This window comes from Nipponia nippon, unplaced genomic scaffold, assembly GCF_047370975.1.
Source record: "Nipponia nippon isolate SJK-2023a ecotype South Korea unplaced genomic scaffold, ASM4737097v1 scaffold_8, whole genome shotgun sequence".
Lineage (NCBI taxonomy): Eukaryota > Metazoa > Chordata > Aves > Pelecaniformes > Threskiornithidae > Nipponia > Nipponia nippon.
Window position 1 is genome coordinate 21,653,213 of NW_028262402.1, and position 18,127 is coordinate 21,671,339.

Sequence of the window (18,127 nt, forward strand, 5' to 3'; positions counted from 1 at the left end):
GCCATCCACCTTTGCCATGGTTCACAATCTGGTGGTGATATATTCTTTCCTGTTCTTGTGCTACAGTGTTAATCAAACCAGGAGTCTTGCTGCAGAGCTCTGCTGCAGTATTTTTTTTTTCCTAACACTGGTTCTGTGGGAGCAATGCTCAGATATCAAGCCATATGAAATTTTTAGAGCTTGTTTCCTTATTCTTCTTATTTAAAGAAGCCACAGTAGCATAAACACCAAACAACGCAGAAGTAGCCCTTGGATTCCTACTACCCATCTCAATAGTTCACTGTGAACCTTCTTCCACCTCACCATTTGTATTCTTTATGCAGACTTAAATAGTAAAAAAATAACCTCTCTCTGCCCCTACAACATACACAAATAAAATGCATTAAACCAAAAGATACGTTTATCAAAGACTTCCAAAAGAGAAATATCCAAGTTGCAAGAAATAAAATATATTTCCTAGACATTCTTAGGTTCTGATGACAGGCGTTTTTTTAAGAAAGTAGTGTTCAGAACAAGTTTCCTCATTGCAGTATACTGAAAGCTTTGACATTTAATATTAGCTTAAGGCTTCATAGCAAGCATGTTTCAAGCCCTCTTTACCCCTATGATGAGCATTTAATGTTTATGGCAATGCTGTCCTTCTAGTCCATGTGTAACATCTAAGAATAAATGTTGCTAAGGGGCTAAGGAGTTTCAACTGTGCATCTCAGTGACCAGAATCCTGAATTAATATACTGTACACAGAGAATTTTACCTCATTAGTGAGATATTAAAAAAAAAAGGGCCAAGAAGAAACACATGCAAGCTAAAATAGTGGCATGCATTTTTGATAATGCATTAAATTATTTCCTTCCAAACCCTGGATTCCCAGGGCCTGGATTTTTGAAGTCATGGCCAGGTAGTCTTGGGGCAAGCAGAGCCCTGAAAATTAAAGGACAATGAAAGACATCTTCATTCAAAGGCCGTTTTGAGAAACCAACTGCATTTTTTTTTATATATATTATATACACACATAAAAAAAATATATAGCTATTCTCTAATCTTTAAAGCAATAAAGAAGTAGATTTTACTTTTGTTCTAATCAAAAAGGTAAGAAAGTAATTTACAATTCATAAGACTTCAGCTTTTAAGAAATCATCACATTTAAAGAATTCAAAACGTGAAAAACAATACAGCCAGGATCACTAAAAAAATTTTATTAAAATGCTAGCCCCATGGGCTTAACATAAAAACGAAATACGTGTGCAGCATCAGCAACATCTTAGAGTGGTGGTTTTCCACAGAAGTATCTTGTGAGTTACAACCTGTTACAAATATGATGCAATAGAAACAAGCAGGATAGGAGACAAGAACAATTATTGCTTTATTTTAAATATTGACATGGCTTTACAGCCAGAAATTAGTAGATCTTCAAAGGAGTTCCAAGAAGACTACATGCTAGTCCTTGCCACTAATCTTTTATACTCAGTACAGCCCATCACGACCCCTGCTGTACCTACAGTCCCCCATAAACCATCAGTAAATAACATTCCTACAAAATCTCACCAGGATTTTTCCGCTTGTAGACTGTGGCACTTAAGTAAAGCATACTAGGGGTAGAAGCTTGCCTCATTTTCTGAATTGGAAGCTAATTAGGAGCAGTCATTAAGTATATTTATTAGTCTGATAACCTGCTGTTATCAAACCAAAATAAAAAAGATTAAAAATATATATGCACCAATTAAAAAGAAATAAGAAATAAGAAATAAGAAATCAGTTCTTGTACACTAAAATCAAAGAAAACACACTTGTTTTTTAGAAGACAAGAACTTGCTCTTATTGTCAGTGTTACTGGGGGAAGTGATTAGTAAGTACAAACATGAAAATCCGTATTATGTTTGTAGACACAACATAGCATCAAATTGCCAGAGTTTCAAATTATCACTTACCAAAATCTACTCTTGTTAGTATGCACTGCATTGGATGGTCAGTTGTATGCCTTGTCGTCGTTGCACCACTTTCATAACAAGTTGCACACAGATCGTAATCGTAGCAAATTAAACACTTGTATCGGCGACCTCGAAAATTTCCTTTTAAACATGCATCACAGCTGACACCTGTAAACAAATAAAATGGCTTTAAACAGCAATAAATGCACTTTTTTTTTTTTAGAAGAGGCAGATTCATTGCTATTGCCTCTCAACAACTAAAAGGAGCGAGCCATCTCTGACATGTGCAGCTGACACAAGACTCAATCTTTAAATGTATTTGTCTTTAAAAGACACTGCTGTCCCAAAATTAGAATCTGGAATTCTTGAAGTAAAATAAGGGCAAACTCAAGCATGTGAAATAATAATAAGTCGAGTTATAAAATCTCTTCAGACACACCTTCCTACAGGCACCTTTACCTGGTAGTATTGACTGGTATTTTGACTGTTCAGTTAGGAACCTTGGGCCAAACACTCTTAAAAGCTAAATAGTATAATGGCAGATCAAGAGTCAAAACCAACAAAAATAAGCAAACCAACCACTGACAAAAATCCACCAGCCTTTCAGCCTCTACTTTCACACTTCCTAATACTTTAATTCTGAAGAACACCATAACCATCGCTGACATTATATGTGGGGTAGAAGTTAGGACCTTTTTCCATTTTAAATAACAGAAAAAAGTTACGGTGTTTTTTGAAGTTAGGCTGCATCAGTTCTCTCCACCCTATTTCTTTCTCAAGCTCAGTTTTTGCACTGTAAGGTAGTCACACTGCACATGTCAGAGAAAGGTTTTATAGCTTCCAAAGGTTTTCATTTTTCTCCATGCGGTTTCAGTTCTCTCTTGGTTACTTAGTTAAGTGCAGGAGAAGTATCACCATCTTGTAATCTGTCAAGTCTAACACAAACTTCCTTGAACTGCAGCAGCAAATTAAGGGCCTCCACAAAAGAAACTAGTGTATATACAATTAAGGCAGGGTTTTGATCAACATCCTCTTTCAGCATCAGCTAAGACATGCTCTTCATAGCTTTGTACAAGCACAGACAAGTTAGGAGAAATAAAACTGTCTGAACGAAATAGTCACATTAGCCACCTCCCTCTTTTTTAAGCCTAACTGCCAGAGGACTGGTGTTAATTACAGATTTTTTTTTTTTTCATGTTTTTGTTGTGCTACTCCACTCTAGCATCTGAGCAGAAGCTTTACCACACAAACAGGAATACAACAGTACAGGAATGCAACAATAAGTAATTTCTTTTAAATCTCTGCTACTTGTTCAAACAATTGCATCATCACATTTAGATGAACAGCGGACAAAACTATTTCATCATTTTTCCTTTAGTTTCTTTACCTACAGGGATAACTTAAGGCATTATCTAATTGTTTCTACTGTCTAAGCACCGTGCTTATATGAATAACACGCCTATTTCTTTAGTTGCCTCACTCAGTATCTACTTTGAAAGCATCACTCTACATGGAATACTGTATTAGAAGAAAATATTTCAAGAATCTTTGTTAATAGCCTCAAAGAAATACATTTTGAGGATGGCCCTGTTACCACTCTGTTACCATCTTCAAAGTTAGGTTTTTTTGTTTTTTTTTTTTTATAAACCTTTCTCACTTGACATGCTTTTCTCATGTCAATACTTCTCCATATCATTCCAAACTGCAAGCCCCATACACTTTGTGGTATTAACTTTGGAGAAATTCAGCCATAAACATAAATCACATCATAATGTTTATAATTAAAACTTAAGAACATTTCCAGTGGAAATGTACAACAAGGTTGTCAAACAGATGAATTTTGCTTCTCATGATCGATTATCAGAAGTCTACCATCTGATTCGAAAAGAAAAACTAACATTAGTACAACACATTGCTACAGCTCGTGAAGTCAGACCAAGAGAATAACAAAGTTATAGAGACAGCATGCTTTCTACATCTCTCAAGGTTAATATTTTGCCATAACTACCACATCCTCCCCTTCAAGAAACAGGCTGACAGCAGGGGATGCACCACATTACTTTTATATCCTTTTGCGTAGCAGAGAATGAAAACCACAAAAGGCAAAATGATAATTAAAAGCCTCAGTTTGGGAGCTAACCCATGCTTAAATCCCCAGATCTCCCCTGAATCCAGTAGGACTTCTTTTCCAGAGGATACATCACTTATTCTTCCCTTTTAACAACAGTCTCACTAAAGTCAGGTCCGTTACAGTTTTTCCTGTTCTTCAAGCCTATTACTTGGCTGCCAAAACCTCACCCATCTATCCAGCCTAGGATCTGGAAAGTGAAATACCCAGGCAAATAATCTCGTCCCACCCTATTCTTTCTACTATGGTAAACAATTATTTCCTTATCAAAGCTTTGATTTTGTTTTTAAATTTTTCTCAACTTTAATCTTTACATCAACTGAAATTCCAAAAGTTCATTTCTCTTCCCAGCACAAGCCCCAGACACTCAAAGATAACACATCCCAGTCAGCAAAGCATGTCTTTCACCAGATGCCTATCCAACATTTCCCCACGTTTACCTTACATTTGCAAATACAGCAGCTATGTTATAGACTCAGTAATGTCAGATTAAACTGGATGCATCCATTTAAATCACAGGTTTTGAGAAGAAAACATGGTCTGGAGGGGTTCCCTTTGAAGCATGGAACAAAAGCAATCAACCAACCAAAAGAATAGCCTGAACAATGCGTGACAAGTGTTTACATAATCAGCATACATTTCTGACTTGCACAAAACACTACTGACTTTTAAAAGAATCTTTGAATGAAATCGTATTAACCCTGAATGAATTACTATTCAGCAAGAACTTCTAATTCACCTTTTGCAAAGCAACGATTTGGAATGATCAGAGTAAGAAATATTCATTAGTTACAGATTACATGTTCATTACCATAGATGATAGAGGTGGCTTCCTCAAATTTTCTTTGACTTTGTTATTGCTATACAAGTACCCATATATAAGTACCCATATATACTGCATAACATATATCACATCTAATTAAAACCTTGCTGCTCACTGACAAAGAATGTTGGGTTTTTTTAATGCAACACTGTTCCACTAGAGGGTAGCATTGTGCTAAAAGCCTAAGGAGTTTTGGTTCACTTTACATTTAATTATCAAACTTCAAGTTCTAAAAGTTTCTCCAGCAGTATTCGCTCGCAATATCAACAGTCTCAGTCTTTCCAACTTCACATTTTGAGTGAAATGAATCAGGAGATACCTAACAGTCCTATTAATAAAATATGTTTTACCCCTTCAATACAAAATTCTTACTACTTTTTTGTCAAGTCATCCCACATCTTCACCTAATCCAGGCCAATGACTTCAGGGAAGATACTATCACACAAGCATTTTATATGTAGCATGCTGAATAGTCATGGTTTTTTAAAAAACAAACCAAAAAAACAACAAACCAACCAACCCAAAACAAAGCCCCTCCCCAACACCTTTCATAGTTTGATCCTGATAGCCAAATATAATTTCCTCTTATGACATAGAATTGTTTTTGCTAGGAATTAACGAAAATGAAAGCAACTTCCCCTGGGTTTAACAGAGAGACCAAAGGGAGCACATAGTCTGATTTCATAATGGAGAGAACAACGCTGGACAGACATGTGGTTCAAATACTACATACATCAGGATTACTTTGTTTTTACAATTACAAGCAACGCTAAGGTGTAACATCAATTAGTGTCCTGAATGTTCCAAGCCACTGCTGCCTTGGATAGATGCCCCTCTGTAACAGAGCAAAGGGTTTTTTCCCCACTTGGCCTCCTCAGATACTATGGCAATCAGAATTATTATCCTGAAATTAATATTAAAAGCCCAATAAGCTGGCCCAGACAAAAATGACCTGAGAAACTAGAGAACTCAGCAGGTTTGGTTTTTTTTTTTTTCTTACGAAGAACACAGGGTCAAAGATAAGCTATATAGAGACACTGGAATATGTTCCTGCCTCAAACAATGTGAGCTGCTAAACTTCATCAATACTTCAGATGTATCATTTAATTTTTAGAAATTTCAGAGAAAGTGCCATCCACTCATCACTAGAAAACATTTAAAACACATATGAAGCCTGCATCTGAAGTATTCAAACAGTGAAGACAGCAACTTTTAGCGCCTGAGAGCTTGTGCTATCCCTGAGAATTAAACTCCTTTGTTCTAACACCACATAGGAAGACATTAGGTTCATGGGTAGTTTCACCATTTAACATTCCCTGTCAGCAGCTGAATGCCCAAAAACCAACCTTCCAGACTGTAATTCAGGTACTGTTTTTAATTCATCAGTGATCAGACTGAGGACCACTGAATTTCTTTAATGTCCAACATAAATACAAAATTAGTCTGTCAGTAATTTTTTCTTCAGGATGAAAATGCCAGTTACTTAAGTATTTCATCCTACTTCACCTGAACTACTGAAGGAGTTCACCCTTCTCAAAGACTGACAGAATTACATGCAAAAGTACCACTGAATTTCAAGAGGTCTGGACAAGCTTTAAGGTTTCTACTTTTCTAAAACCCTAACTTAAGCATCGAAGTGAAAAGTTGCCTCTTTTGTGGTACAAAGGGTTGCAACCTGTGTACTGTGTTTTATTTTTATATTCTGAAGATCATAAGTACCACTACTTTTAATATGCATCTGACACATTTCAGTGTAAGATGTTCTTTCAGTGGGTTGGGTGTTTTGGGGGTCGTTTTTTTGGGTTTTTTGTGTTTGGGTTTTTTGTTTTGTTTTTAAATAAATTTTCTTGACATCAACGATCTCAGCTGTAGCAGCAACGCCAAGCCTTAAAGCAAGACATTCTACTTAAGTGGTTCAGTTGCTTCCAAGACCAAAGATAGGAAAATATATGCTATTTAATAACATTCAAAAAGAAATGCCAAATGTTTAATAGCCTCATCTCTTACTGCAGACTACTGCCTAATTTGAGAAGTTAATTTCTAGGAACAGAAACTTCTGTTGTTTCTATGAAAATTTCACCAAAATTTCATCCAAACCATAAAATTTTTTTCCTCATGTGTTTACTAAAGCAGATAGTGGAAACAAACATCAAGGATACCTAAAACACAGAGCATACTCCATTACCCTTGCAGCTCCAAGTGCTGAACAGAAAATTCACACATCACACCCCTGAAGTAACTAAAAATGCTCCATCCCCTCCTGTGTGCAACACGGCTGAACATGCAGTTATCTTCCTATAGCAGAGTGGAAGAAGCACCAATCAGACTAGGATGTCTGCAAAAAGAACTAGTAGGATTAAAGCTGCAGGCAGAGATGATGCTGACTTAGAATTGGAAAGAAAGGGGGGAGGAAAAGGAAGGAATCAGGCCTATGTTAGACCAGAAGGGCAAAACCATTTTTGTTTTCTGAACAGCACTCCTCCTTCCTCTCCAGAGTCTGGAGTAGAAAGAGACCCCTGAATCTTGTCATCTCCTTGTGGTCAATAAGTTTCATGGACCCACTTGCACAGTGTGTAGTACTTCTCTAGAGCTGGTCTAAAAAGAAAGAATCAAGCAGTACGGCTGGCCCAGCAAGTTTCAGCCTTGGTCCTAACACATGAGCGTTAGTCAACCTGCTACGAAAAGGAGTTCTTCCATTTTTGCTTTTGCATCCCAAGTCGTGGAATTTATACACCGAATGGTTTTGGTCATCTAGGGCATCAGGAACAAGTGATTAGTAAGCACTGCAAAACACGCCCAACACTATGCGGGAATCACACAGGGGCGGGGGGAGAGAGGGAGAGCTCTGCACAGCAACAGCCACCTGCTTTTCCCATGAAACTGTCCTTTTCTCTCTGGAATTACCTGATTCATTCATTTGTCATGCCTTCCAATTCTGACACCACAACAAAAACTTCACACAGCTGCCTGCCTCATATCCGTTTCAGATGTGCAACAGAACACCTCTCTATTTCATCCTCAGAGCAGTCCATCCTGTGCACTGAGGCAGTCAGGGAGGAGTGTCCCAGACACAAACTAGTATCTGGCCAGGTAATTAAACTTATTATCTTAAGGCCTATGTGTAAGGGATGAAATAAAATTGTGCTAGTTAGCTTCATTTCACTGCTTCCTAACTTGAATTTGTAACCTTTGTAAGTCAGTCCATCCATTTCTATTTGATTTCACAAATTATTTTAATACAGTACTAAAATCAGGCAAAGAACAAGACGACCATTACAACTATTTATATCTCCCTAAAACACAATCAAAAATTCATTGAATACTGAAAAAGCCACTCAGCACCTCTTCTCCAGATGCAACTTTGAGAGTAAGGCCACAATATCTAAACAAGTAAGGTTGTTTTTACTCCTTCAAAAAACATACCAAAATGCTAACACAGTGTTTGTAATTCTTCAGCATCTTAATAAAAAAATTCCTAATTAGTCTTACTTTAGGATTTACTACTCTCACAGGCAGGTTCTATGTATCTCATATGTACTGATCATACTGCCCAGCAGATGTCATCATGACATTTATACAGCAGGACCAAGAACAACTTTGCCACCATCAATGCAAATATAAACACAATTGAACATTTTAATTTTTAAAAATAGATCTCAAACACTTGTGGTTTCACTACCACCTTAGTTGAAACTGGCTGAAAGAGGGAAGTTGTTTTCTTACAACCCCAGATGGATGACATAACAGCAAACTAGTAAACCCTGTGCGCGCAAGTTTCTTTTAAATATCACCTTTTCCAAAAAAATTCCATCCAAACAAAAAACCATCAATATGAATTTATTGATCACTGTTCAAAAATCGTTGTGAAGTTTATTCGCCCAAGTACCAAATCACTGAAAGAAGAGATACTATACAAATACTTCTGTAAGATAAGGTTTAAATATTGCTCATTTAATCTGACCTGAAATAGGCCAAAATAGGTTCTGTACAAGCACACACACACAATCTCAATCGGTTCTTGTCAATATTAAACATACATTCTCTCTACACAATAAAAAGAGCAATCACTTTCTTTGTAAGCATTTTACATACAAACCTGCAGATTCTTTCGTCTCTCTAAATCTACTGCTGGGACACCACACACACAAACCAGAAACTGCTCTGGAGGCTGCTGAAAAATCTGGACTTACTATCTAGACATCATTTTACCAAGAATCACTATTTAGCCTATGATGCAGAAAAAAAAAATTCTACTTTCCTGACAAGCTAGGTGGAATACCTTCCCAATCCTCCTTAATAGAGGACAAACACATCTCCACTGAAGAGAAGACAGACAAACAAAATAATGCACATCCCTGTGCCAAAACACAGAAAGCAAGCATGAATGAAAAAAGGATTTTAACAAGTTCATAGGAGTCCTGGGAAACTCCTTCAGATAATACAAGAAAGCAGCTACAGGAGACCAATTCTCAAAACGTATTTTTTAACTAGCCTACCCTGTTTCTATGTAAGGAATTTTGTTTAGCAAAATATAAATGTGGAGTCCACCTTTACTGGAGGAGTGCTATTATGTTTGAAACCTCCTAGAATAATATTTGCTATGCCTTCTATTTTCTGTTTTATTACTTTTGCAAGGTACTGAAACACCACAAAACAGAAACAAACCACTTTCTCCAGATACATTAGCCAAAAAAAAAAAAGCATATTACATAGTTACTGACAATCTAAATAATGTTTTCTAGGCTTCATATCCTGATCAGACTCTCCACTAATTGTTCCTTAAATTCAGACAGAGAAAACTAGGTTACAGTTTTAAGTCCTGGTCTCCTACAGGACAAAGATGTTTTTACTCAGAGTACCACAGACTTCCGATATTTTCAACAAAAAAATGTCAAGTATCTTCTCTGGATAGAGTATTACATTTAACAAATCTAAACATTTAGAAACCAGCAGAATTCTTAACCTGTCATGAGAACTGATCCACAGTGAAAGGTTTTGCCAGACATGTTTAAAACTTTTAAAATAGAATTAGAAACAGTGTACCTTGCAAGGATTTTTGATCAAGCAGATTTGGATTTCTAATTTAAAATTTGATACTCTCACATGTCTCTTACATAATTTAATTTGACCATCAAAACATGCAAGCCTGCTAATGTACTGTAAACACATTAAAATTAAACAAATTGCAACACATTTATCAGAGAGCAGAAAGTTTGTAATGTGGCAGCAAAGGGAACTGGCACCAGACATGATCTTATTTAACAACTCTGTTAATCTGGAAAATGGCAAACAGCATGTGAATTCTATTAACAGAAAAATACTTAAACTGAGGAAGCTGTGAACAGTGCCAGGGCAAGAAAGTAACAGTAACAGCACTGCGCTAAATCCTGTATCTAGTAAAATCAATGGCAAAGCTTCTCATTTAGTAAGACAGGACCAGGTTCCTGAGTTTCTTTCAGGACTAAAGAGACAACAGAAATATGCAGCTCAGACAAACACCAACTGAAAGAGAATTGGGCTGGGGGGAGTAAAACATGAATAAACACTGAGAAAACTCTAACAAGAAATTAAACAGAAGAACTGGTACGTCTCTGTTGAGCCCTGCAAGAATTAAGAGGCAGACTTCTCAGAAAATAAACCTTTGCATGTTTTGGCTTAGACTGTTATTTAAGAAGAGTGACCAAAAAAAAGGAAAAAAAAAACAAAAAAGGAGAGAAAGACACACATCCAATCAGGCACAGAAGAGAACTGGCTCAACTGAGCAGAGAAGTTGAAGTGTTTGAAGACTTGATAGTCTTGACCCTTTTTTCTATGAGCCATTGTTTGAGGCAGGTAAGAGAAAAACATCAATACTCAACACACCTGGCAGAGGCAAAATTCATCAATTTTCCTTGTAAATTCTTACCTTTGCAAAAAGCTGAGCAGAAATTAAATCTCTATTTAGGTACACCCTACACATAGCTCTGGTGTCTGGAATACACCCTCAGCTTTACTTCCTTTTGCACTATCAGACTCACTGCTGACCCTCTTATACTTAAACATTCCTCAAACAGGCAAATGTGGCAAGCTTTTCTCCCCTGAAGCACAGAGAAGTAGTAAGATTTAGCACAGGCAGCAATGCAGGAAGCAGGGAACACTGTCTGGGCAACCACAGAGCTAGAAGTGAAAGACAAAAAAAGTTTTCATGCAGCAAGTGTTTCAGCTCTCGCAGTAACGCCTTGTGATTACAAGATGTCTCACAATAGCCAAGACTTACAGACTTGCACAAGGTGGTCGGGAAATACACAGGCTTTTCATGTCAGTAAAATACATTCAGAAAGCAGCTGAAAGAGGGAGGAAAAGAAGAACAAGTGGTTCTCCTCTTCACTAAAGAAAGCAGCAATGTCTGATACACAGCAGGCAGCCGTATCTAGATTCTTCCCTATCACCTAACTAAGTTTACAGAGAGGAGCATAAGAATACTTTTGAACTTGCAGCCTACCTTCAAAATCACCATTTGAACAGCACCACAATGTCATAAAAGGAACTCATCTTTCCTTAATACCACAAGAGGTCTAGGAACTTGTAAAAATAATTTAATTTCTCTGAAGACGAGACAGAACAATAACGTAAATTTATTTTTAAAAATGGCAACAGGAGTTTAAAAACCTACAGTATATTCATTTAAGTAGTAGCAATGTTCTACCCTGGGCTTTCTCAGGCATTTTTCTTACTATGAACATAAACAGACTGCCTTGGCAACCACTTTTACTCCCACTCTTTGTTAGAGAACAGCTTCTCAGGCTGATAACATGCCTGCAGAAACTACAGTTGCTTATGTGAAAGCTACACCAGGAAAGTGCTGTGGGAAATGCAGTAACCTAAAGCAAAAAAGGTTTCATGACTACTTTTGAGTTTGTTCCATTCCTCTCTCCCCTTCTTTCCAGTCCTCCATGGCACACACTTCTTTGCTAATTGCTCATACGTTCCCTCGATTGGCAACCCAGCCATTTGCCAGCCATACCAAATGCCTACCTTTCTCTTTCTTCCTCTCATTAGGAAGAGTTTAATTTAGCTTTATTACTTGCACCTTCTTTTTTCTTCTCCTCTTATAACACATATACATAAAGAACCAAAGATTATCAGAATATTACCTTCTGAACACTTCCCTGACAGTCCCATCCATCCTTTACACATATATCCAACTTACTTTTCAGAATAATTTACTAACTACCCTATTTGAAAATAATGAGTCAGATCATCTTCCTAAATAGCTTTCAATCTATTACTAAACACTGTAAAAGCCATCACTGATTTACAGATCACAGTTCACAAATCTTCAGTACTTAGTCTTTTTACTATAATTAGCTCAATATCTTAAACAAGACTTTTTTTTGTATTTAAGAAAAACTACTTTAAAAAAATATTTCTGTTCAAACCTGTCCTCAAAGTAAACCTGATTCTCAGGAAAGACACTACACAATTGGATTTTTAATCCAATACACTAAAAAGGAAAGCATCACTTGGGCCAAGTATGAAAAAAAAAATTAAGTCTATCAAACCAGATAACAAGGGATCAATTTACTGTAGAAAACATGAAACAAGTTCATCAGGTTGACTATTATTTTGCCATAAAATCCCAATCATATTAAGAAATTTAAGGACAGGAAGGGAGAGTTCATTTTTATTCCTTGAACTGAAAGCAGCCACCTACAATTTCAAAGAGAAAAAACAATCTCTATTTTTATCTGTATAGAAACTGAAGATACATTAAGGTCAGTATTTAGAGCACCTATTTTCAACTGGAGGAGGAAACACCAACTCTGAACAAAACAATCACTGTGGTTTCAACGTAACTCTTTTGTTGCAGGTAGAAACACTAAAAAGCAGAATAAAGACCAAAAAAACGAGACTTTTGTTCTATCCTGCCAAAACTCAGATCTCTCAAATCCTCATGTTAAATTTTAATGAAGCAAATTGCCAAGCACTCTGACTTACACCACAAGAGTCAGACAGGTACCACAATTCCCATCACCTTGATTCAGACAAAAGCCTTCTGCAGTCCCTCATCCTTACTCCGAATAGGAGACAGAGTCATTCAGCCTTGCTCTAGAACAAGACTTTCAGAACTAAACCATGTCAAAAATATTTGGAAAACTGCATTTGCACAAAGGATCAACAGCCAGATGAAAACAGTCTGAAATTTACAGTTGCAGAAGAATACTTTACTACAGGAACCTAATTTAACAATTGAATGACAACTGTTTCCCAGAGTTCTAAAAATTTGGAAATTGAGCTTACACAAAAAAGACATTTTTCTCAATGAAAATAACAGACAGAAAAATCTGGAGATATTTTTCGTTATTTGCTGAACTACAAGAATAAAGCAGGTGCCTAATAATACAGCATTTTATCAAAACAGACAAAATATACCTCACTTCATAATTTAACAAAAAAAGGAGAGGGAGCATCAAAACCCATTAGGTCCCACTACTCCTTACTGTAGGCTCAGATGCCACACTGCAATTACAAAATGCACAAAACAGTATTTTAAGGATAAGGGAAAAATCAACTGTACAAACAAATCTGATATATCTTCATTGAAAGAAATTTTTAAATGATCTGCCTATTAGAAAAAAAAAATTGAGTGCTATAATAGAAAGATACTACTGAAGAAAACCTAGATAATGAAGCTGGGGAAGGTGGAAACACCAGAGTTATTTTCACTGTTTTCCCCCAATTTCTGCATCTTTGAAGCAGAGACATAGTACATTCGTAACACTGAAAACCACAACTTCTTTACATTTTCAGACTAACTTATAAGCTCTGTTCTCCATTTCCCACGGGACTCTGCTTGAATTTCCACACAGAAAGGTAGTTTTCGCCCACTGAACTGCTGAGCTATCTCAAGTTCTCAGATGTTTGTAAGCAAAACCATTCACCATCATACTTGCACCTTCTGTTGTTAGTACCTTCTTTAAGCACATAAATATTTTTATAAGACTGCCTCACTGCACACTGCTGGATTCTCAAGTTTGATTTGGGAATGCATGTCAAACATGCAACCAGTTTTACCACAAAAATTGCACAGCTTTCTAGTCTACAGATACCCATAACTGAGGCTGGGTATGAGCGTGAAATTCTATGCATTTACCTTGGCAGTCTTCAACATGCCATCACTGGGGAGCAGGGATGAAGGGAGACCTTCAGCCCATTCAGCAGAACTGACATCCACATTCCTGGTATAACTTTAAGCCAGCTGTTATTTTAACAGGTTTTCCGAGCTCTCTATAGATAGTTACAACACACCAGCTCCTACAGGAAACAGTAAGCATTAACTACTTTCCTTCCAGACTCTTCCGCATGTTAGAACTGGCAGCTACCTTACTTCATTGATACACCTCTCAGCAGAGCAGTGAAACTCAGAAGCAATTCAGCACCTCTTACCTTCCCAAAGGTTACAATTCTACATTAATTTTTCATGAAGAAAGAGTTATGACACTGCACCTGAAATACTGTCCACATAAAATACATTTTAGAGGTAGAGCTGTGAAACTTTTTTGGATTTGCAGACATCTTTCAGTACAGCTAACATACCAACATACAGCAACTTAGAGGCCTATGGTACAGCCAATAGTGAGTCCATTTTTCTCGTGTACAATTAGAAGACTCCTTACAATTGTTCCAGGAGGAAAACAAAAGGATTCACAACCTTATTACTTACACACAACTTCTTTAGCCTTCTTTACCCCTAGGGTCTGCTTAGTCTTGAATACAGGTCATCAGATCATTCAAAGTATCTCCTCTGTAGCTTCTCATGTCTGAGACATTCCTGAGAGTCCCAGCAGCTTCTCTAGGGTTCCTGGATTAACTGGAAGAAACTACAGTATGGACCTTTACAATTGCCATACACTGCCAAAATCTCCAAATGATTAGCACTATGAAAGAGTGCCCAGGCAGTGCCATCTTACAGCTTAGGGACATTGAATGTAACGTCATATTTCTTCAAAAGCGTTCATTTGTGAGTAAGGACATTAGAAGAAAGGAAAAATAGGTTTGGAAGAAGCTCAACACGAAGTTTAATGCAAGCACTACAAACAGCATTCATTGGCTGCTGACGTGAAATATTTGCTCTGAAAAAAATACCATCATGGTACTCCTCAAAGCTAGAGTCTGGAGTCTTGCACCTCAATCAATTCTCACCCCAAAGTACATTATTCTTGGCTAAATAACTGTATTCTGGCATGTAATTCTCAACAATCCACTCCTTCAGCTTTCTGGTCACTTTCCTTGAATTCCTAATGCTTCCAGGAACAAAATATTAACTGAGCTTTGAGGTACAATGAGAATGACACCTGCCAGTAACTGGCTCCAATACTTAAGAGCTGGATAATGTCATAACAGACTACAAAACCACCCAAAAACCTATTAAAATCCTCCATTTATATTCTTTTTTTAATGTGACATCATCAGTCAAGCTTTAGAATTTGCATCCTGCAGATCCTCTGCATCTAAATAAACTTCAGACAGCAATCTGGAATAACACAAGAATGTTATCTATAGCAACCTCTACTACTACAGATTTGACTACTAACAGTCAATTATTCTGAGGAATCTTCACTTATAAAGTCACTCTTCTATAGCAAAATCTCAAGCTGTTTCCTCAGCTCCTCACAAAAGTCTTCCAGAATAAGGAACACTTGGTATGCTGCCAGATCCTGCCTGGTAATTCACAGGCCTTATGCCGAAATAACCTGGGAGAAGGTACTTGCAGATCATAGCATCCATTCTTTCTGCATTCAGGAGGATAAATAGGTTTATTCACCTTTGCAGTTTTCCAAAATTGAAGATAACCAAGGGAGAAGAGAGCTGGAAAATGTATCTGACCTCCTTCTGAATCAAGACACTCTGCACAGCTTCTACTCAATCTTCTTAAATCTGTAAGGTATCTATTTAATATAATTAATAAATACAAGTCTAAACAATAAAAAAATTGGTCATGGTTTACAGCAGAACAACCAACTGCCATCTGTACAGTCAGAGATCAAACTACACTTGCTGACATTTTCATCTTATCAGAAAGTACAAATGATAGCAGGGTACAGGTATGAAATTAAGATCATCTGAGCTATCTTATGCACATCTAGATTGAAAAAAGTTTAGTCATGACATAGAAAGCTCTGCATTCTCTACAGTCTACTTCTGCAAAGCTTAGGTGCCTTTCTTCAAGGGCATCCTGAATTCTCTTTCCCAATCTTAACTCATTTTCCACAGCTAGGTTTAGGGAGAGAACCTACTCTGGCCATGTGAAAAATAAAACTAACAGTAATTCAGGTGCTGAAGTTAGTGGCCTTATTTACTTTCAGAAAGTAGAGAGATAAAGTCAGAAGAAACTTTGGAAACTGCAGTGGTAGAACTATGTCTGTTCAGTCGTGACCTATGCTCCACCACTATTATTCTTGGTAAAGCTGCTCTCATAGACCATATTTCATCAGTGAATCACAACGTGCTTCTCACTACAGAGATTCTTCCACTTGCAGAGACAATCCACTCCTCCGCTTGCATACTGATATACACATAATACCTGTACATTAAATACTGTTTGCGTTCGGCACATTTCATCCTTACTGCCTATATTGAAAGCATAAGCAAATATTTGCAATAATTCAAACATTTGCTGTTCAAGTGAAAGTGATGATGGTAACCTAAGCACAGACAAGCCTTTGTGCCCACACCACAGATTTCTTCAGACCTAATTTCATTCTAACTATCACAAAAGAAAGTCCAACCAACAAAGGTTTATAGTCAGACTCCCAGCAGTTTCAAATTCATTCTAGGTGAACACCGATTTCTAAGTATGTATAGCTAATACACACAAGAAACTGATAAGTTATGCAAAAAATGTATTACCAGTAAAACTGAACATTGTTTCTTACCAGAATTATTTATTTGGAAGTAAAGACAGAAGTTACTGACAATCACACAAGAAGTCCTTGCATGACTATATCCTAAGGCATTTCTGACGTTGAAAATCTTCTATGATCTATTGCTGCTGGAGCTACAATACTTGAGATAGGAATCCAAAGAATATCATCTGTTCAACAGCTCACAGCACTGCTCTCCAACCAGCCACCTCTAGGATGCCTCCATTCAGCCTCCAAGTAATTCTAATGTTGCTCTACACACATGCCCAGGTGTTTACTTCCAGAAGCTGCCATGAAGTTCCTGCCATACTACCAAGCATCTGGAGGGCAACTGTAGTGGTCTGTAGAGGTGCAGAATTTGTTTAGAAATTGGTTTAAAATTAAAATCCTAATATGAATATTCATAGTCTCAAACTGCTTTATCCCTTCTGTCACATTATGTATAAACAGTTAGTGTAGAAGTTAACATGAATTAAAGACTTCACCTTTCAATTTTTTAGGGTAAATACAGTCTAAGAGAGCTGGCCAATAGTAATCGCCTTCTGCCAAGAATACTGGCTGCTTTAGTATCAATAAGCTAACAGTCAATAAGCTAACAGAAGTCAGACTTGAAATACCATTCACACTAGGAATCAATGGTTACTGAAGAGTTTTGTAAACAATGACTCTCCTCAACAAATAATTACTCAGTCATAACCTAGACTAGTAAGTAAAATTTTCACTACTAAAGCCACCTCATCTCATCTAACAAACAAAACCAAACCAAATCCATCTCCAACAGGTCAGAGAAACCACTGCCTAAACATTTTCAGAAACAAGTGAAGGCTAGTTGTGCTACCAAGAAACACTAGAGCTTTGCTTTTCAAAGAGGCTTAGAGAGGTAGACATTAACCTTCTACTGCACTTGAACCCAACATGGGTCTAGAGCTTCCCCAGGTGTTTTTGAATATCCCACCCTAGAGTACTCTAAGGAGGAAAGTAGCAGAGGGAGAGCACAGCAAAGGGAATGAAGAACAATGACAAGGAAATAAGAGGGTGAAAGATGAGAGATCAAAGACAAAAAAAAGGAAAGCAAAGAAGATAATTTATCCTACCAGAGACAGCACCTCTTGTCAGTCAAGACAAGAAACATTGCCTCCCAAAAAGAATCTGGCACCAGGAAGTGGCAGAAGTGATGGGGGAAGACCAAATCTGACCTGAGGTAAGAAAAAAAAAATGGAGTTATGATTTTTTTAAACTTTGTTGCTTCATCTTATTTTTGCAATATATTTTCAAAAAACTGTGGATTTTTTTTTTTTTAAATTAACATCTTTTTTCAGCTGGATTTTCTCAGTGATGACAGTGG

At 37.1% G+C, this 18,127-nt stretch overlaps 1 protein-coding gene across 3 annotated transcripts in view; it reads right to left on the minus strand.

The window, feature by feature from the left end:
* The window catches only part of LOC104017578 (E3 ubiquitin-protein ligase KCMF1), a 53,701-nt gene that overhangs the window by 27,017 nt on the left and 8,557 nt on the right, over nucleotides 1-18,127 (minus strand). For 2 of the 3 annotated variants that reach the window (XM_087741231.1, XM_087741230.1), the window contains one exon: nucleotides 1,929-2,096. In XM_087741231.1, the coding sequence (XP_087597357.1) occupies nucleotides 1,929-2,096 (168 nt within the window). Of the gene's footprint in view, nucleotides 1-1,928; nucleotides 2,097-17,876; nucleotides 17,979-18,127 lie in introns of all 3 variants that reach the window. The other variant, XM_087741232.1, reaches the window with a different exon arrangement.